A 22440-nucleotide genomic window follows, 5' to 3' on the forward strand; every position below is an offset into this window, starting at 1 on the left:
AATATGTTGCATGTGATAACTGATTTGTTGGGGATATCAACTTCGTTGAGATTGCTTCAAACTAGAATTAAATAATTTAATCATGCTCTTTCCAGTTTTAAACTAGAATTTGATTTAAATATTTCTAATAGTAAATATTTTTATATTATTATTTAATTACAAATAATCATATGTAATAAATTTTTTTATGATAATTATTTATAATGATTTTTAATGAGTTGAAACTAACTGTGCATTAAAATCAAGCTAAAAACTATTAATCTAACATTGTTTTGAGATTTATGTTAGAGGACAAAGACTATACTTTTCTTAGAAAAAAAAAAATAATCATAAGAAACAAAAACATAGACTTTCGCCAAATGGCGTCATCATCAAGTCCGCGTCTCAATTCTCAAGTTGGGATGAAGTTTCCGCTTACGATATTTTTAACATCAAAATGTAAGGATGAGAAAAAAATACACCGAAAAAATTCGTTATGATAATGATGGATATATTAAATGACTATTCATTATTTATGGTTGGGAGTATTTTTTTTTTCTCGTTCATTAATGGATATGATATGAATCCGTCCCAGTAGATATCTGACCTATAAAATTATAAAAATATCTTTATATATATATATATATATATATATATATATATATATAATATCAAAAGAAAAAATCTTAATTCCTAAATCTAATTTTAATATTGTTTCACGTTCATGTGCTTAGCCTTTTATAGACTCTTGTTCTAATTTCGTCATGATCCATCTACTTTCTAACAAGTAAAAAAAAAAAGAAAAATGATCCCATTTTAAAATCAATTTTGTCACAAACTTGCAAAAACAATTGTCATGCTTCTTATAAATAATTAGTATTGCAATTTGTTCATTGAATATTTATTCTATATGACAGATTTATAATAACCAAATAATTTTAAATATAAATTATGTTATAATTAAATTTTATAGTAAATAATAAATAAAATTAATAATATACATTATATTTTAAATATATGATAATTAATTTATATTTTAATTATGCTATAAAGAATAATAAGTAATTTTGTTTTAAAATTTAAATCAACATTGAAACAATTCAATTGATCAACATAATATTGCCATCCATAAAAGTTTATATTAAATAAATAAATAAATAATATTAATCCTTCTATACATATAAATTAGAATTTGGAAGAAGATATTTCCAACTTAGAAGAAATCTATGGGTATGCCAAGTAATGCCACACTTGTGAAAAGACAACGTGGTCCACTTAACAGCTGAAAGAAACCAAGCAGATAATATTATAATATTATAATAATCATTAATGGGTTAACCCTGTAACAAAAATAAATAAATAATGGGTTAACCCCTATCTTGAAAATGTTCCTATATATTTTTTAATGGGTGAGAGATCATATACGTTTTCTAACTCATTCGATAATACATAAATTTTACTCAAAGGTACGTAATTATAATTCTTCCACTAAATATATCTTTGATCTGAATATAGATAATTTATTTTCTTTTAAAATTTATGTAATATGTTTCAAATTGTTAAAATGATTTTTTAAATTAAAATATATTAATAATTTGTTTATTTTTAAAATTAGAATAACATTAATTTTTAAATATAGTTGGATAAATATTCATTTTAGTTATTAAAAATGTAAAATAATAATAAATTGAATCCTAAAAAAATACAACAAATTAATCTTATGGATCATTTAATAATAAATTAATTCCAAAATTTTATATCTTAATATCAAATTAATCCTAAAAAATATTTCATCCACCCCTATTTATAAGATATAATCAACAATTTTTTTTTATCTATTATAAGATTTTATTTCATTTCTCTTTTTGACTAAAATATCTTAGTTATTTTAATATATAATTAAATGTTATTCTAAATGATCTCTTTTTTTAGAAAAAAAGATTAGAGAAGATAAATAAACTTCCATTAATGTTAAAGTAAATTTTTGAGAAAATATCACAATTTAAGACAAATTTAATGTTAATACCTAAATTAATTAATTTTTTTTAACTTAACTAATTTTTTAATAAGCTTAATTTAATCGACTATATCTTATAAATATGAATAACAAAGATATAATCTATTATCAAATTGATCTTTAACTAGCTTAATTATAAAATAATGTTATAAATTCAAGTTAAGAATAAATAATTATATTTTTATACATTAAAAAATTAAATTTAAATTTTTATCTATCAATTTATCTCCACCCCAATCCTAAACGGACAAAAATGGGTATTTAAGAAAAAAAGTTTAGGAAGCTGTTTTGCATAAGTAATTTTCTCTTTTTTAAAATAGATATACTATATTTTTTATAAAAAAAATCCCAACAATATATACAGCTTTGCACTTTGCATCTACTTGCTGTGAAGTGTGAATTAAAATATATTCAATTTTGCGTTTCTCTGCCTAAAAGGTGAACTTCTTCTCTGCTTCTTCCGTGAGTCGCGCGTTATGATTTGAATTTTGTACTTTCAATCTTTTTTGTGGATGGGGTTGTTTTCATTTTTGTGTTTTGCTTTCTGGGATCAGCTCAAAATTTTCATTTTTTTTTTTTTGTGGGGGGTTTGATTTTTCTTTGCAGTTTTTTATAATTTGGGGAACTTTTAGGTTTCTTGGATCCGAAGTTTTGGTTGATAATTCCGGTTTCACTGTTTCTGACTTTTAGGGTTCCGTTTTAGTTTTTCTGGAATCTCGATGCTTTTCTTTTCCTGCATAATTCTTAGGAAAACAAAAGGAGAATGTAGAATTTCTAATTCAAATGAGTATTTGTGAAAAGTTGAAAACTGAGTTTTTGTTCTTGGATTGGTAATTGAGTGTTATTTTGCTGCTGTTTCGTTAGTCTTTTGTTTTGGTTTTTTATTCCCTTTCAAAAGTCAGATATATTGGATAAACTCAATTATAAAGTTTTACTGTAGTGTTGTAATAAATTCAATATTTTATTTGGTATGAAATTTCTTGTTGAGTATTTCTTTATCTTATATTTAGGTTTTTGGCTATGAGTCTTTTGTTCTTGTTGACTTCTTACCAACTGTTTCGTTGTAATTACATTTATGAAGTTTTGAAACTGCTAGTCCATTCCTGGTGGCACAGTTTTCAGATTTTACTATATCACTTTATTGGTAAAGGGGTGATGTGAATTCTTGAAGTTAAAACTGATTCGTGGGAGGAAAATACAAATTTTCACCAAGTTTAATCTAGTTTGATGAGTAGTGACTAGTGAGTGGTATTCTATTGCAGGATTGAAAGATGGGTCAAGCATTCGGTTGCTACCAAGTCGATCAGTCAAATGTGGCTATCAAGGAGCATTTTGGAAAATTTGATGATGTCCTAGAGCCTGGATGTCACTGCCTGCCTTGGTGTCTTGGGTACCAGATTGCTGGTAGTCTGTCGCTGCGAGTGCAGCAACTTGATGTTCGATGTGAGACGAAAACCAAGGTATCTGCTGCTTCCTTTCTTCCACCTACCTTGTTTCATGGAATCATGGTGTTATTATTTAGTTTGTCTTTCTCTCACCTGAAATCATATTGTTTTTGTTAATAGGATTTCTAGTTACTTTATTTACTAAAAAAAATGTTCTGTCCTACTTAACAGAGAATTTTATTGTAATATTACTGGTTATTATTGGTCTATGTAATGGATAAATTTTTCTGTAAATTGAGATTGAATTTTTAATGCTCTTCTTATTTCCCTACTCCATTCCTATTTCCCCTGATCAATTTATTTCTCTGGATTTATGGTTCAGGAAATTTACTCTTTGCTTCTAATATTTCATTTTTACTAAGATTTAGAAAAGACATCGTAAAATATTCTCATTCTACTTATCGATGATATTTCCTATGTGATTTATTATGATCTCTTATTAGAGTTTGACTCTGTCATTAACTTGTCAGGACAATGTCTTTGTCAATGTGGTTGCATCTGTGCAATACCGAGCTGTGTCTGAGAAAGCATCTGATGCATTCTATAGGCTTACCAACACTAGGGAGCAGATCCAATCATATGTTTTTGATGGTATGTAGGATGAATTTTCTACTAAATTCTTTTTTTAAATTTCATGTACCTGCAATTATCGCATTTAAAACTGCTATAATATTTTGCATTTCTTTAGTCATCAGGGCCAGTGTACCAAAGTTGGAGTTGGATTCTGTCTTTGAGCAGAAAAATGATATAGCAAAGGCTGTGGAGGAGGAGCTTGAGAAGGTGTTCATTCTTTTCTACAGTCTTTGTTTTCTCTTTTTTTTTTCTTGATATAAAATATTTTTCAGTAGATCATTGACGGTTGTGACTTGTATTCATTCTTATTAACTAGTTAAATCAACCTTAATGTTTTAGGCCATGTCAACCTATGGATTTGAGATAGTTCAGACTCTCATTGTTGATATAGAGCCTGATGTTAATGTCAAGAGAGCAATGAACGAGATAAACGCAGGTAATATGTTCTGGATCCTCATGAAAAAACAATTTGCTATATATTTGTGAATATATTTTTGTTGCAATTTCCTGTATCAAATTACTCTTAATTTGCATAAAATGTACAATACTTGCTGATGTTGTACTTTACTGTTTCTTGTTCTTGCATTGGTTTTGAATGAAACTGATTCTGTATATAAGCATGCTCGCAATATGGTTTGCTTAGTAGCTTTAAGCATGTAACATGAGTTTTCAGCCAAGAAACAGGAAAATTACTGCATAAAATAAATTAGGATTTACAAATTGCAACACTTGATTCAAACAAACTTCTGTATCTTACAGTATGTTTGTATAGGTATTTTTGTGGATGCAAATTTTGATTTGTCATTGCAATTGCGATTATGTCCTCATCCTTTTCGTTATTTTATCCACAGCTGCTAGATTGAGGTTGGCTGCAAATGAGAAGGCTGAAGCTGAGAAAATACTGCAGATCAAGAAAGCGGAGGGAGAAGCAGAATCCAAATATCTGTCAGGACTCGGTATCGCTCGTCAACGTCAGGCCATTGTGGATGGACTGAGGGACAGCGTGCTTGCTTTCTCTGAGAACGTGCCCGGGACATCAGCTAAAGATGTCATGGACATGGTGCTGGTGACTCAATACTTTGACACCATGAAAGAGATAGGAGCATCGTCAAGGTCCTCGTCTGTGTTCATACCTCACGGTCCTGGGGCAGTTAAAGACATTGCCGTGCAAATTCGGGATGGTCTCCTTCAGGCCACTGCCTCACAGAATTAAGCTTTCTTGGAGTTGTAAATAACAAATAGTATGTGTGTCAGGTTTTTTTCAGGAAATGCTTCTTTTGTTTGAACTTATAAAGTCTGCATCTTTACTCTTCTTATATTTGATAGATTCATAGCAGTGTCTATTTTATGTGTAAGTACTGATGTGCAGTTTTGAATACTTGTTTAAGGATAGTCTTAATGTCAAGTTGCTTGTGAATCATTAAGGAATTTGTTATGTAAGAATTACTTCCCAAAAGATGTGTTTTTCTTTTAGTGTCCTATCTTGCAAGTGGATGTGTAAATTTGTAGTTCTCTATATTTACTATTTGCTGCACAATGATTCTACCTCTCTTGGCTTCTTGAAATCTTGAAAGTGCCACCCCCCTTTTTTTTTTAAATTTTTAAGGCGCTTAATGCAATAATGCATAGGCATTTCCTAATGTAGTTTTTCCTCAAACGTCGACTAATAAAAGTTTGAAAGTGCCCCTTCGTTGTTTTTTAATAGACTAAAATGTAATTTTTGTTTCATTATTTTTTTAAAAAAATTCAAGATTTTAGTCTTTATATTTTTTGATTAAGATATTTTTTCTTTTAAAAAATGTGATTTTAGTCATTTTTGTTAATTTTAGACTTGACTGTGTACTATATTAATTTTTAAAAATAATTTAAGCTTATTAATAATTAAACAATTTTAAAAATATTTGTCATATAGATAATAAACAAATAAATATGTATTAATCAATGGTTACGGAAATAGATAAATTAATGTTTGAAATTGATTATAAAAATTACATGTGAATATTTAAAAGTCGGAGGATAAAATGTCTCAATTAAAAAATGAGACATTAAAATTGTGAATATTTTAAAATTAAAAGATAGAATATCTCAATTAAAAAATGAAAGACTAAATTCATTAATTTTAAAAAATAAAAAGTAAAAATTATATTTTAGCCTTTTTAATATTAAGGTGTTTAATGTATAGGAATCTCCTAATGTAACTTTTCCAGAACCATTTACTGATATATACTGTTTTGTTAATTCATATTCATGCATTTTGTTTGGTTAAAAGTTTTGTACTTACCTGTGATACTATTTTTTAATTTGGTTATTATACAGGAAAAAAGCTTTTGATTTGATTTTCAAATGAGTCTATTGTATTATGACAGAGATCTAATGTGCAATTGAATAGTTGTGTCAAATTAAACTTTTTTGTTTCTATGCATGAGATTAAGTTACATATTTGGCTTAATGTTGGAAGTCCCTCAAATAATCATTAAATAAAAATTTCTGAATTTTTACTTCTTACAAAATATGCATCAAAATGTGTACTTATTCTTCTTAATGGTAAACCAAAGACACTTTAATAATCTAATTCTTTATTTAGTCTTTCAAAAAAAGTTTTTCGAATTGGTATTTTATATGTGAAATTATTCTTAATTGATTTTGTTGTCCATAATGAATAAGTTTTCTTATTTTCGAATTACATATAAGGGGAATTGATCTTAAAGTAAGTCAAAAGTAGTGACACTGACATTACCTATAAGCTCAGACTCATTGTTGGTGTCATCCCTTTAATTGATAATGTGTTTGCTTAGTTGACTTCTCCATTAAAACTTGGAATACTTTCATGTTAAGTAGGAGACTTTACCTAACCCTTCATAAAACAGGAGAACACTTATCCAAACATGTCACTTGTAATGGCCATGCTTGCAAAGGCAATACTCCTCCTACATGGCCATTTATTTGTTTGTTTCTGTGAACATTGCACGAACTTTTGGATTAGAAGTTAAAATTGTTTTCATATTCATGTTCCCCACGATTTACTATTTCTAGATAAGCTTGGTTGAAATAGTAATGGAAGGGATGGAGAGGACTATGCAAGATAGTTGAAAATCGTACACTTGTAGGAATTGATTTGAAATATTTACTTAAATTGAAAATTAGCTTCACATGTAAGAATATTTTTTTTTATTCCCGTTATTCAAGTATACGTTATGATGATGGTAAATGACAAACTTATTTGAAAAATGTTTTCTTATGAAGTGATCAAATAAAAAAAAATCATTCCCACAAAAAAAAAAACATATATGAGAGATTAATAAGTAAATTGAAAATGAGTGTCCTGTACAGAGATTAAAATTTTAATTTAACCTACATTTTTTATGGGCATTCTTACCCCAAATTCATTGTATTAAAGATGATGATCATGATTGTTCATTCTTTTATTTTATTTTTTTGCTTAAAAAAATTTAGGGAGAGGGGATTGTTGATTGATTGTTAAAAAAAGGTAGGTTATGTTTGGTTTGGTTTTAGGAAAGAAAAATTCAGATCAATCAAAATGGATTAGTATAGTTTGACTTGATTTTGTAATCCTATTTTTGTCAAATCTGAACAACTAAATTGTTAACAAGCGATTTGTTGTGTTTAGTTTTTTACTTCTGAAAAAAAAAAGAGAATTCAAATTTATTATTTGTTTTTTTTTTGTATTATTTCAAATTGTTTACTTTATAAGAACTTCAAATTCAACAATTTTTAAGCAATAACTAGATTGTGCGATGAAGGAGTTATTCGAGCTCAAAATTTTAATGTTGTTAGATTTATTTTTAAGGATGAACCAAATTATATAAAAATGATAAGAGATCAAGCCATGAGTTTTTTTCACTCATCACACAACTTCAATTGTTGATTTTGTAATTAGTAATTGTAACTGCATTTTATCCCCATGGCCAGTTCTATAGTCAATACTAATACCATTGACTTAAAGTGCTGGTATCATGATTACCTTGGTAAACAAGGTCTTGAAGCATGATTACTTTTAGAAGCCACTTGGAAGGACAAAATGAAATAATCAACTTATTAAGAATTCCAAGGTACCAATAACAAGATGAATTTTCATTGCCTTTCATACATGACATATGTAATCTCCACCAAAATTAAGTCATATAATTCACATATATTTACTTGTTAACAAAGTAATAAATTATATTCTTGTATCATCGAACAGTTTAAATGACGTACTATTTATAATTGTATAATAGATACAATAAATAAAAAGACCGTCACTTTATGCCTTTCTATATGAATGAAAGATTAGATATTTTGGAAGCATCACAGAAACCTTATTCTCATCTCTTTACACTTTAAAAAGTCACTTTACGCCTTAAAAGGAATATTAACTTTTGCTTGGTGTCCAACAGTATCAAGCTAATGTTAGCTTATAAAAGGAGAAAATATGATTTTAATTCTTCTAAAAATTTTCATACTTGATTTTAGTCCTTTAAAAAATTGTTTAATTTTAATCCTCTAAAACATTATTTTATTTCCATTCTTCTAATTTAGAAAGACTTTACTTTCAGTTCTCAAACTTTAAAGTGTATTTTTTTATGGTTTATAACAATCATTAAATATTAATTTTAACTAGTTTGAAAATTAGAAATAGAGTATTTCCAAATTATAAGAACAAAAATAGAATCAAAATTTTCAAACTAAAGCTGAATTTGAAAATTTTAGAGGTTCAAAAACATGTTTTACCACAACAGGAAAGCACAGTTAAACGTTTCTCACGTAAGGACCAATAAAAATAATGTTAGTATTTAAATATCAAATAATTGACACTGTTTTACACTATATAATTATCTTCATTTTTCTAATACTTTAATACTAACGTTAAATTATTCTAACTTAATTATTAGTCTAGAGTTTTAATGTTTTTGGTTATCAGTAGTTGCACCAAAATCGTTTCCCTCTATCCACAGTATCAGTGAAGCAACACTTTGTAGCGTTGACTTTTTTTTTTTTTTTACGTATTTTATGCACGGTGGCTGATGTCACAGCCGCGAAACCAAACACAAACTTGTAAATCTTGAGTAACAATTGAGTTAAGTACACGAAATGATATTTCTTTCTACCTACAATAATCCTATTTGACTCAGTATTTTTTTTAGAGTGTGTTTGGATGAAAGAGTTTAAAATTTTGAGAAATTTTAAATTATAAAAATTTCAAATACTTCAATTGAAATTCTTTTATTTTCAAAATTTTGTGTTTGGATAAAAAAAGTTAAAATTATGAGGGTGAAAAAAAATGAATTAAAAAAGAAAAGATATGATTGATATGCTAGTTATATCTCAGACTCGATCGATGTTAGTAAGAAAAAAATTTCAATTTCTCACATTTTAGAAGAAAATTGAAATTCCAAATTTTTAGTTGTTTAAAATTCTGTTTTAAAATTCTAAAATTTTAAATTCTTAAAAAAAAACATCCAAACAATGAATTCTAGATTACATAAATTCAAATTCTCTGATAAATTACTTTCCTTAGTTAAAATTTTCTATCCAAACATACTCTTAATAAAATCTTACATTTGATGTTTGATTGAGTAATTAAATTTCAACAACCCATTCATTTAATTTTTTATCTAGCTATCTTTTACTTAAAAATTACTGTTTAACTTTCAACCAACCTTTCATGCTGCTAGAGTTTGAGTTGTCTAGGACTCTACGAAAAAGGAGCAATTGGCTCTTCTCAAACAAAAAAATAACACCAGAGCAGGACCTTGCAATGGCATCAAATCTCAGTACCTATAGAGCACATTGGCTTAATAAAATTATTCTTCTAACTTTTTTTTATCTAACAAATCAATTATTTCCTTCAAACATACCCTTAATCCAACCAAAAATACAAGCAAAAATCCAGGGGGTGAAAGACAATGCAAATTGCTGCCCCTACAATGGCAAAGCATACATAGCCACACAATCTGTCTCCTTGAGTTAGCTCATTAAGATACAAGATATAAATAATTCATTGATTGACAAAATTAAAAAGTCATTAAATTAATATTTTCAGTTTCCAGTAAAATATTAAAACTTTTATTCCCACTTTCTTCCAAATATTTAATTATAGCATTTTAAAAAAATTGAAAGAATATTTCAGTAAAATTATTTACTGTTTTTTTTCTTAATCTTTGTATAAAAACTTTAATTTGAAGGGCAGGAAGTTTAATTATCCGCAATTCACTCGCAGGTTGAAACCTCAATAATGAGCCTCAATCCTCATATCGACAAAGACTTTCAAAATCTTGTGGTGATTTTCGAATAACATATGGTTTATAGAAATAGTTTATCACTTATTTATACAACCTTGAATTTGCTCAATGCATCAAAATACCATGAACACTTCCGTCCAAGACAACCAACCTAGAACAAAAATTCAGTCCAACAGACAGCTATGTGCTTTCTCCTAATGCTCTTGCCAGGATGGCTCAAAATTCCTTAGGGTTTGAGGGCCAAACCTAATCCAACCTTTGCACTCTTCTCAATGGCCTTAGTGTCAACCTCCCCAGAAATGGTGAAGAACGATCTGGGACGCCACTCGTGCTGGATGAGAGCATTTGCCTTGCCCAAGTTGTTGACACGAGCCTTCACAGTCGTCAATGGATCCAATGCATGCTGGGTGCCAAGTGTGAGGGTGTTCTCATTGGTTGAGAATTGGTGAGTTACCTCAGCACCAACAGCTGTGTTGGTCAAGCGATTGACTGTATGGTAGTATGAAGCATTCAGGGAATCACCTTTGTTATTCCTGCACACAAGAATTCGTCATACATGCAAAAATGTAAGTTCATACTATCAATTAGTGTAAACACAACAGACCAGAGAAAGAGATTTTATACGGTATATTCAAATAGGAAAATATTTCAACAAAGTCTTGTCTAACTAGGTGAGGTCACTACATGTAAACAGAAATAAAAACAAGAGAGGAAATTGCAATCATGATGGAGCCTCATTAGGTTTGTTAATCAGCTCTGAAGCTTTACAAAACTATAGTAATTTTCCCCAAGTCATTCACAAGCAGAACAAACATGCTCAAGATCAATTTGAAATTTCCATAGTTCCCAAATGTAACTTATAGAAGGTGCAACGACCAAATCACTTAAATTAGAAGAATTATCTCAAAAGGGACAACAATCACTCACACAGTCAATGAGGCAACCAAATCATCTTTGGTGAAGTTCAATCCAGCATTGAATTTAGTTAACTCCCCAATCTTGGTGTCAAAAGAAACATCAGTACCAAGGGCAAGTACATTAGTTCCTACAACGCCGGAGAAGTTGACAATTGGGTTTGCTGTTAAACCCACACTGGTGCTTATTCCAGCATAGTCATGCAAGTACTGGACTTCCACCTGTTTCATGATGAAGTTTCTCAAATTTAGTAAATCATGGTTTCTGGTGAAGAATCAAACCTTCCCATACAAAATGACTGACTTATCTTACCTTTCCAGACCTTTGATCAGGAACTCTAAAGCTAAAAATAGTCTTGAGACCAGGAGCAGGCTCATTGACAGTGATAGTTGTGAAAAGCTGGAGTGCAAATGCATTATCAACTTTAGTGAAATTCATGCAATAGAATAGGTCTGTGTAAATTAAAGAACATAAAAGCAAATTGACATAGTGGCAAGAAGCATATGATGATTTTGGTTGACATTGTGCAAATATCAAACACCAAGCATAATACCAATGAAATCCCTCAAATATCCCCATTGCCCAATTTGCTTAAATGTAAATCAAGTTTAGGAATAGTGCATTGGATATCTGTTGTAAATTATGAATTTTAACTGCCATCATATATACACACGAAGAGATTCAACAGGGTTCCTCACCCACTCAGCTCATTGAAGCTGAAATCAAAATCAGAACACCCTTCCGTATTGAATGAGCATTAAGGGCATTTGCAAACAGCTACAATAAAGGAGTGGGGACATATAGAAACACCTTCAATTACACAGCCAGCATATAACTAAAGCCCCCCAATTTCAATTCTACAATACTATCAATTTTAGAATTTATTTTGAAGTTTTCTACTTCCAATTTCAATTCTACCTCCCATCCATCACACTACCCTTTTAGCAGGGCTTGAGCAGACTAATTGAAAAAGTTAACAGTAAGTGGTTTCAAAACAATAAGAAACCAGAACAAGCCAGTCAGCGGTGATTATTTTACACACTGACACCACCATAACATGAACATATACCAACAAATTGAAACCAACTAAAATCCCACCTTGCAAGGTTAGTAAAACATATATCAACCACCAAAATTGGTTTTCATAGTTTTGCACGCCCAAAAGCACAGAGAAGAACAAAACATTTCCAAACAACAACGGTGAACTTACATTGGAACCGGTGTCCACTTTGATATCAGTGGTGATGTTCTTGTTCTTCAACTGGGTGTTAACATCCGCCACAAAAAGGTCACCTTTCTTGGTCCCCGAGGATGTTATAGCCTAAAGCAGGATCACACACAAAACACAGAAGGAGATAGCAACAAAGTAAGTAACATTCTCAGAACCATGCATCAACACCTAATACCTATCCATGTCCCACACATGATTTGAAGCACTAACAACACAACATTGCTAATGCTATCACAGTAATACCACCCAAAGCAACACAACATCACAAATACCATTCCCCACACAAGCAAATCTTCCAATGGAACAACCACCCTCACCTCCCAAATACTCTCATATCAAATAAACCCCAACCCAAAAAGGAATAAACCCAGTTTCAATCAGTCCTAGAAATATAGCATCATCATAATCATCATCCTCATAATAATAATAATTAAAAAATAATAATAGTAATAAATAATAGCTTACAACTCCAGTGGGTGAGTAGGTAGTGATGGTAAACTTCTGGTCACTGTGGTAGTCCTTGAACAGGAGATCTACAATTAAAAAAAAAAACATTTTTTTAAAAAATAAAATATCAAATATATATATATATATATATATATATATATATATAGAGAGAGAGAGAGAGAGAGAGAGAGAAAGAACCTCTGGCTTTCTTGCCAATGTCAGAGTAGAGACCAGGACCCTTAGACATGGCTTCTACACAGAGAATTGGAAATGGAAGACAAAGAAGAAGAACAGTGTGAGAGCTAAACAGTGGAAACACCTTGGAGAATATATGTAATAGTCGAAACCCTAATTTCGGAAATTGATTTCTTTTTTTTTCTTTTTTGGTGTTTTCAGAGGAAGAAGATGTGGACCGTTGATTTGGAAATGGAGTGGGGTTTGGGAAGCTTATGGCCGTCGGAATAATTTCTTTTTCTCCAAGCCATGGCTGAATTTTAATTTACATTTACATTGGAGAAAATAGTTGGATAATTTCTTTGCTCCATCTTATATATTCTTCAAGTTACGGTGGAATGAAATTCAATTAAAATTTTAGAATGAAGCCTATAATAATTACTAGTTAGGTTTAAATTTTTATCACACATTATGATTAAATTAATGGAAGTATATGAAATAAAAGTAAAGTAGAAAAAAATGGAAAGAAAATTGAAGACATGATGGATTTTTTTTTTTAATTTTTGACGAAACGATGAAATATGATGGATAGTAATATAGTCATGTATAATAAAGTATTGAATGTATTTATACCTTAATTTAATTATGGATAGTAATATAGGCATGTATAATAAAGTTGTTTGATTGTGTAATAATTACTTTTAACATTAATATTTTCAGTCACTTTTGATGATTTTTAATTTAACAACTCATTTTTTTAATAATTTGGTAGAATTGATGTAAAATTAATTTATCTTTATTCAGTTGTATACTAGTAGTTATTAAAATTAAAGTAATGTAATAATTTATTATAATACATAATTTTGAGAATAAAGACATAAAGATGTAACTAATAAGGGACTTATATTTCTTCTCTATAAATATTTCAAAAAAATTATGTCTATTTAATTAAGGGGAAAAAACCATAGACTTAAATAAATTTAGGATTGTGTGCAAATTTAAAATTTTAGTAATGTTATTAATATTAAAGAGACTGTTTAGTTTTCAGTAAAAAAAAATAAAGAAGAAGAGACTATTCAGTAACAAATAGAATTTAATACTTTTTACTATTTTTTTCTAATTAGAATTTATTATAATGTGTATTAAAAAATAATTTATGTCATTGATTATTAGACTAATTAGTAATTAAACTGGGTTTGACAATTGAGTTTCTTTTGTCTTGTCTTTTCATTGGGCTAAAGTCAAAGCTATTGTTATTCTTTTTTCTATTCCCCTGTTGGGCTTCGTTGCAGCACTCAACTCCTTTATTCTGTTGATAAATATACCTCCTTTATTAATTATATGTACTCCCGCATTCATAATCTTGTTATCGCATGCACTGGGTCATCTCTTAGTTCGTGCGTTTCACCTTTCTTTCTCTACAATTCTTTTTTCTTTTTTTTTAATTAGTAAAAATTAAACATAATATTAAAAAATTTATAATATTTATATACTTTATTTAATTAATTGAGTTAAACCTTCTTAATAATAATTTTTTGTTTTGATCCTTCGTTCCTCATTTGCAATCATAATTTTGCCTTCGACAATTTATTTTTGAAAAGAAACGGTAAGTGAGAATAAATAACACGGAGTTATATTTATGAATTATTACACTCCTTCATTGCAGCGTGTTTGGAAGGAAGCATATGAAGTGTGTATGGTTTGATATTAAAAAGTTGATTTTGTGTTTAAAACTTATTTTAAATGTTTAATTTGATTGTACAAAATATTTCAAAATTAACTATAAATTAAAATAATTTTAAATAACTTTTAAGTTCAATAAAAAAAACTTATATTGAAATTCATTATTAAAAATTAATTCAAATCAAACACATTTCTTCATATATGGAAATCATCCTGCACTATCAAGAAAAACCAATGCTCTCCAAGAAAAAACTGGATGTTATTTGAAAATGAAAAGCCCTACCATTTGCTGAAAATATTACATACCATCTCCTCATGAGTGATGCTATATCAAACATAACTTAATGTCAAACTAACTCTTTCCCCCCAAACACTAAATTTACAAAATCTTTAGCAAGTAAGGATGACAAAGAGAGATGTTTGAGATACATGTAGAGAATATCAACAACAACACATAAGTCAGTTCAAGTAATTTCACCAACCATTTAGATCAACTTCTCCCCAATTACGTCCGCTAACAGAAAGTTGCTTCTCTTCCACCAATATCCCACAGGTGTTTTGGAAATAATTGATCAAACTTACAACATCCTGCAAAATACGTATAAAATAACAATATAAGAAATTAAGATCCAGGCATCCAGCATTTGATAGCAATCCAAGTCCAAGCCGTCTCAATATTTACTTTTGTCAAAGTTAATAAAACAAAGTATAAGAAACCAAACCAAAAGTTTGAATTCCTTTTTCCACATAAAATGAATGAAAATACTGTTGGGATTCAATTTAATTAACCAAACCAAAAGTGTTGTTTGGTAATTACATTATGTGCAATTTTAAGTGAAATAAACTTGTTAAGATAGGAAAGTGGTTTTTTATTTGTGTGTGTGTGTTTGGGTTATGGTGGTGGTGGTTGACTTCTCAAAGAGGAACTGTATCTTATTCTTGTTTTCTTCTTTGGCAATCAATGCATTTTTCTAATGGTGGAGCTTGCTTGATAAAATTTGACTTGACTGCTTCTAAAGTTATTGTTACGGGAGAAGTAAAGGAAGGGGTGTCACTAGCAAGGGAGGTGCAGGAAGCAAGGAATGAGAGGCCACGAAGGGAACAACTCACCCCAGCATATCTAGAAGGGTACGATAGAAGCCATGCAGAATGGAGGAACGCGTGAAGCTTCTCGAAGGAATCGCGAGCACGATCAAGGCGTTAGAAGGCATAGATACCTTCTGTTAGTTGTTTAGCTTCTGTTAGGGTTAGTTAGGATGCATCTAGAAGCTTGTAACTACCTATAAATACGGTGTAATCATCTGTTGAAAGGCATGAAATAATACTTGATCGTTTCTTCTTCCTCTTGCTTCTGGGAGGTTTGCTTGGGCCTCGAAAACCAAGCTATAACAGTGGTGCTTTCATTGAGCATCAATGGCAGATGGCACACGTTCGAAGGCATCATCAGAGCGTTTGGAAGATGCAATTGCCAAGCTCATTGCTTCGCAACTTGCTATGAATTCAAAGATTGATGATCTTCTCCAGCGAATGTCTCAGCTTGAGGCGAATCAACCGCAACCGCAGTCTCCGTCGTCGTCGTCTGCCGGACACACGCCGCAGACTCAAACCTCTTTTCACCGTATGAAGCTTGATGTCCCGAGGTTTGATGGATCTGATCCAACCGGCTGGACCTTCAAGATTACGCAATTCTTTGAGTTTCACTCTACGCCGGATCACGAGAGGTTAACCATTGCCTCCTTCTACATGGAGGGACCAGCACTCGCGTGGTTTCAATGGATGCATCGAAACGCGCAGTTATCCTCATGGTCAGCTTTTCTACATGCTTTTCATTCACGATTTGCAACATCCACGTATGAAGATCCTACGGGATTACTCTGCAAATTACAACAGCGTTCGTCGGTATCGGCGTACCTTTCAGAATTCAAATTCTTGGCTAACAGGATAGTAGGATTACCGGCTCCATTCGTCTTGAGTTGCTTCATCTTAGGATTGAATCCAACGATTCACAGAGAAGTACAAGTCTTACAATCGATATCCTTAGCTCAGGCAGTATCCTATGCACGATTACAGGAAGAAAAACTTCTCGATGCTCACCGGCCACCGCCATATCGGCCATTAGTCTCCACAGGACCTTCTAGCACACGCTCATCATCAAACAACTCTACACAACCTTTACTACCAACACCGGTACGAACTTCCTCCTCAATTCCTTTTAAACGTTTAACACCAGAAGAATTGGCCTCGCGCAGGGAAAAGGGACTATGCTTTCACTGCGATGAGAAATTCTCTCGTGGCCACAAATGTGCATCTTCATTGTTTCTTTTAGTTATGGATGATGAGGATATCACGATCGAAGGTCAAGAGACTATGCACCAACTCAGGAGTTGCTACCGGAATCCCCGCCGGCACAGCTAAGCTTACATGCATTATCTGGCCACTTAGCACCAGAGACGTAACGCCTTAAAGGATACATTAATGACCGGCCTATCAACATCTTGATAGATGGAGGCAGCACTCATAATTTCCTCCATAATCGGGGTGGTACTGAGCTTAGGATTAAAAACCACTGAAACAACACCGCTTAGGGTCACGGTGGGGAATGGCGAGGAGATTCACTGTAATCAGCTGTGTACGGCGATTCAGGTTAACATACAACAACACTCCTTCACCATTGACTTCCATGCATTGCCATTATGTGGAGTGGATGTGGTTCTGGGGGTGCAATGGTTGAAGACTCTCGGACCAGTCTTAACAGACTACGGTGCTCTAACAATGAAGTTCATCACTGGGGGTAAACTCATAGAACTCCATGGAGATCGCGAGAAGGGAATCGAACCAGTGTCACCATCTCAACTACGCAGGTTCGTACACACAAACCCTACTACAACCTTCTTCCACATTCGTGTCGAAATAGCAACCACACACAACTCTTCTCCAAACCATCCCTTGTCGGCAATCAACACATTAATCTCCAAATACGCGTCCCTCTTTCAACCTCCCACGACCCTGTCGCCATCGCAATCCACAAATCATACCATCAATCTATTGCCTAACTCAACTCTAGTAAACGTTAGACCATATAGATATCCTTACTTTCAGAAAAAGGAGATCGAAGAACATGTAGCTATTATGCTAGAGAAAGGGTTCATACAACCTAGCTCGAGTCCATTTTCATCCCCAGTTTTGTTGGTAAGAAAGAAAGATGGATCATGGAGGTTTTGTATCGATTATAGGGCCCTTAATGCCATAACGGTCCGCGATCGTTTTCCCATACCGACAGTGGATGAGTTACTTGATGAGCTGGGCGGAGCAAAGTGGTTCTCTAAGCTTGATCTCATGCAAGGATATCATCAAATATTGATGAACACGGCGGACATCTGCAAAACTGCATTTCGAACACATCAAGGGCATTACGAGTTTCGTGTAATGCCCTTTGGATTGTGCAATGCACCTTCTAGTTTTCAGGCCACAATGAATCAACTATTTCAACCATACCTCAGGAAGTATATCATTGTCTTCTTTGACGATATCTTGATATACAGCAGGACCATGCATGACCATCTTCTTCACTTGGAGAAAGCTTTTCAGGTTCTTGTAGAAGGGAAGTTTTCTCTCAAGCTTTCCAAGTGCACATTTGCACAGGAGCAGTTGGAGTATTTGGGACACATAGTGTCCTCGAGCGGGGTCACTCCGGTGCCGGAGAAGGTACAAGCTGTCTCACGGTGGCCAACACCTCGCACACCGCGGGCATTGGGAGGCTTTCTAGGCCTCGCCGGATTTTACAGACGATTTATAAAAGGCTACGCAGCTTTAGCTTCTTCCCTCACCAAACTTCTGTGCCACGGTCAATTTGAATGGAGTCACGAGGCCGAGATAGCATTTCAAAACCTCAAGAAGGCTCTCACAGAGGCACCCGTTCTCGCGTTGCCTAACTTCACTACGTCGTTTGTGGTGGAAACGGACGCTTCAGGGTCTGGTATGGGGGCGGTGTTAACCCAGAAGGGCCACCCTCTAGCTTATTATAGCAAACAATTATGCCCTAAGCTGATTAATGCTTCTACTTACGTTCGGGAATTGACAGCAATCACGACGGCCGTTAAAAAGTGGCGCCAGTATTTACTTGGCCACCACTTCGTCATCTTAACGGACCATCAGAGTTTACGTGAACTTATGAACCAGACGATCCAAACGCCGGAGCAGCATCGTTACTTAGCCAGACTATTGGGGTTTGATTACTCCATTCAGTATCGCGCTGGGAAAACTAATGTGGTCGCGGATGCATTATCCAAATCACAGGAAGACTACACTGCTTCACTCTTCTTCCTTTCGATGCCACGCTTCGTCTTCCTCGATGATCTCCACAAGGAGCTAGCCTCTCTTGATACATTTCAAGACTTGCGCAGACGAATTCAGGAAAACCCAACTTCGTATCCAGATTATGCATTAACTGAGGGACTCATCATGTACAAGAAGCGAATATGGCTTCCCTCTAACTCCTCTTTCATCAAACAATTGCTTGAGGAGTTTCATCAATCTCCTATAGGTGGCCACATGGGGATCCAAAAGACTCTCCAAAGACTTCATGATAATTTTACTTGGGCCTCGATCAAGGAAGACACTCGCAAGTTCGTCACAGCCTGTGCAACGTGCCAACACACTAAGTATGATAATTGTAAACCAGTCGGGCTCCTTTGCCCTCTTCCGATGCCGACACTACCATGGGAAGATCTATCCATGGATTTTATTACGGGACTACCCTCGTATCACGGCAACACATGCATCTTCGTCATGGTGGATCGCTTCTCGAAAGGTTTGCACTTAGGTATGTTGCCCACCCAACATACGGCGCACACAGTGGCCCTGTTATTCATTGAAATCTTGGGGTGCCTCCATGGCATGCCTAAAAGCATCGTATCGGACAGAGATCCGTTGTTTATTAGTAAATTCTGGCGCGAGCTCTTCACACTGAGTGGTACGAAGTTGCGCTTAAGCTCATCATATCATCCGCAGTCCGAAGGACAAACGGAGGTCGCAAACCGCATTATCGAGCAATATTTGAGAGCTTTCGTGCATTAAAAACCAGCAACGTGGGGAAGATACCTACCTTGGGCCGAATGATCCTATAATACGTCCTCTCATTCCACCACGGGTATGACTCCTTTCGAAATTACCTTTGGCCGGAAACCACCCACTTACCTTCATTATATCGCCGGTACTTCTCCCGTCGAAGCTGTAGACGCCATACTCAGTTAGAGGGAAGAAGTTTTTGCAATGTTGCACCGCAAACTACTCAAAGATCAGTCACAAATGAAAACAAATGCAGATCGCCACCGCCGTGATCAAGAATTCCAAGTGGGTGATTGGGTCCTCGTCAAGCTCAGGCCACAACGACAAGTTTCGGTCACAGGCACCACCTGTTCAAAACTGAGTAAGCGCTATTATGGGCTCTTTCAAATAGTTGAACGTATGGGTACGGTAGCCTATCGGTTACAACTTCCAGAACACTCACGCATTCATCCGGTTTTCCATGTCTCACTCCTCAAGTCTTACACCGCGAACCCCACCACGGCGACAACAGTCATGGACCTTCCCCCTTTAGCATCTGATAATCACCCAATTATCACACCCTTAGCCATTGTAGCTTCTAAAGTCATTCCGTCGGAGACAGGACCCATGCATATGGTCCTCGTTCAGTGGCAAGGGTTACCACCCGAAGAGACTTCATGGGAAGACTGGGCGAGCTTGAAGCGCACTCACCACCTTGAGGACAAGGTGCTGCTAGATGGGCAGGGGAGTGTTATGGGAGAAGTAAGGGAAGGGGTGTCACTAGCAAGGGAGGTGTAGGAAGCAAGGAATGAGAGGCCACGAAGGGAATGACTCACCCCAGCATATCTAGAAGGGTACGATAGAAGCCATGCAGAATGGAGGAACGTGTGAAGCTTCTCGAAGGAATCGCGAGCACGATCAAGGCGTTAGAAGGCATAGATACCTTCTGTCAGTTATTTAGCTTCTGTTAGGGTTAGTTAGGATGCATCTAGAAGCTTGTAACTACCTATAAATACGGTGTAATCATCTGTTGAAAGGCATGAAATAATACTTGATCGTTTCTTCCTCCTCTTGCTTCTGGGAGGTTTTCTTGGGCCTCGAAAACCAAGCTATAGCAGTTATACTAGTAGAGTAGTGGATGTTCTTGTGTTTTTATTTCTATTTCAAGGAATATGCTGGCTTTCATGGTTGGTTCAAAGCAAGCTTTTGAAGTGCCTCTTGTTGATGTCTCTCAAACATAACTTCAAGGGAAGAATGATGTAATCTTGGAGTTTCATGTGGATGACACAACTGGAGCTAATGAGGTATATCTATATTTCCATGCACTTATATAGTCTTATATGTACAATGCCCTTGAGATCCAAATTTGTACTGTCCAGACCGAGATTGAAGCTTGCTTTTTGGTTTGCGATGTGTATTTTGATTTATTGAATCTTTTTTTAAACAAGGATTTTCCTTTGAGATCTGAATCGATGTTGGTTTTGGTGGTTCTTTGAATATAACACGTTGGAAGAGGTGGAGGTATCATTGTCGCAACGGTGGGGTTGTCGTTGCGGTATTTGTCCATAATTTTTTCATTCTTAAATCTGTAATTTTCTTCAAGATCTAAAAAGATGTAGTTGTCGATGGTTCTTTGGAGATGACGGAGAACAAAAATGTAGGGTGCTTAGCAGTGGAGGTGTTGTCAAAAGTTGCAGGCATTGAAGTGAGAGAGAAAGGATAAGGACAAATCTGGAAAGACAGAGAAAATAAAAAGAAAAAATAAATAAACAATGAAAATAATCTGGACCTTCCATTAAAAGCTCATCAATTCCACTTCAACCATATGAACTCGTCTAGAATTTCATAAATTGTTGTTGCTTTCACTCCTCCTACTCTCTTAAAGATATCTATACTATAATTGTTAATTACCCTATTAAATCGGTCTCAAACCAGATTCCAAATTTTTTATAAGACCATAATTGTGCTTCCATGTTCAACTTCACATGATATGCTATTTCTTTTTGGTAAAATTATAAATTTGGTCCTTCTATTACAATCTCGTTATTTCAGTCTCCAACTCCGATTGAAATTGAACATTGACTATTACTTGCCAACGTTGATCGTTACGTGTTGCACTTTTACTGGATTATTGGACGTAGACCACCACGTGTCGCTCGTTTAAATTTCTTACACCTAATTAATGTCAACCTCAACTAAAATCACAACACGTGATGGTTAACGTCCAATAAAAGTGTGACACATGACAATCAAAGTGAACAATTAACTGTCAACATCCAATTTTAGGATTAAGAACTAAAATAACGAAATTACAAAAAACTAAGAGACTAAATTTATAAATTAAATTATAAAATAATAAAAATTAAATTCTGAAACAAATAGAAAGATCAAATTTATTATTTTACCCCTCTTTTTTCTTTTACATCTCCATAAGCAACTTATGTCTCTCTTTTTTGCTTTCACATCTCCATAAGCAACTTCATGTGTCATTCCTCTCTCTCCCATGGGCACTGTGTCAGAATAATAAATTAGGATTTAAGCCTTGAACCTCTCGGTAAGAATGCACATAACTACTTATCACTTAACCAGTTAACCATGGGAAGGAAACTAGAATAGGACTCCACCAGCCTACGTCCGTAACAATAAATCAAGGTATAAATTCATTGTAATTTTTAAATAATAATAATG

General features: G+C 33.5%; 2 protein-coding genes across 5 annotated transcripts; one reads left to right on the forward strand and one right to left on the reverse strand.

The window, feature by feature from the left end:
* The first annotated feature begins 2241 nt into the window (after positions 1 to 2241).
* On the forward strand, positions 2242 to 5470 carry HIR1 (hypersensitive-induced response protein 2-like). Of its 4 annotated transcripts, none has more exons than XM_003554275.4 (6): positions 2242 to 2434; positions 3259 to 3456; positions 3912 to 4032; positions 4130 to 4221; positions 4354 to 4450; positions 4866 to 5470. In XM_003554275.4, the coding sequence occupies exons 2-6, from the start codon at positions 3268 to 3270 to the stop codon at positions 5225 to 5227; spliced, it is 861 nt and encodes a 286-aa protein (XP_003554323.1). In that variant the 5' UTR covers positions 2242 to 2434; positions 3259 to 3267; the 3' UTR covers positions 5228 to 5470.
* Positions 5471 to 10279: 4809 nt separating this feature from the next.
* On the reverse strand, positions 10280 to 13236 carry LOC100170756 (mitochondrial outer membrane protein porin of 34 kDa). The gene is made up of 6 exons (XM_003554268.5): positions 13048 to 13236; positions 12868 to 12935; positions 12382 to 12492; positions 11484 to 11570; positions 11184 to 11392; positions 10280 to 10789 (listed from the first exon to the last, which is right to left on the reverse strand). Exons 1-6 carry the CDS (start codon positions 13094 to 13096, stop codon positions 10483 to 10485), a joined length of 831 nt encoding a protein of 276 aa, XP_003554316.1. The 5' UTR covers positions 13097 to 13236; the 3' UTR covers positions 10280 to 10482.
* Positions 13237 to 22440: the final 9204 nt, after the last annotated feature.

Source organism: Glycine max, chromosome 19 (genome assembly GCF_000004515.6).
Source record: "Glycine max cultivar Williams 82 chromosome 19, Glycine_max_v4.0, whole genome shotgun sequence".
Classification (NCBI taxonomy): domain Eukaryota; kingdom Viridiplantae; phylum Streptophyta; class Magnoliopsida; order Fabales; family Fabaceae; genus Glycine; species Glycine max.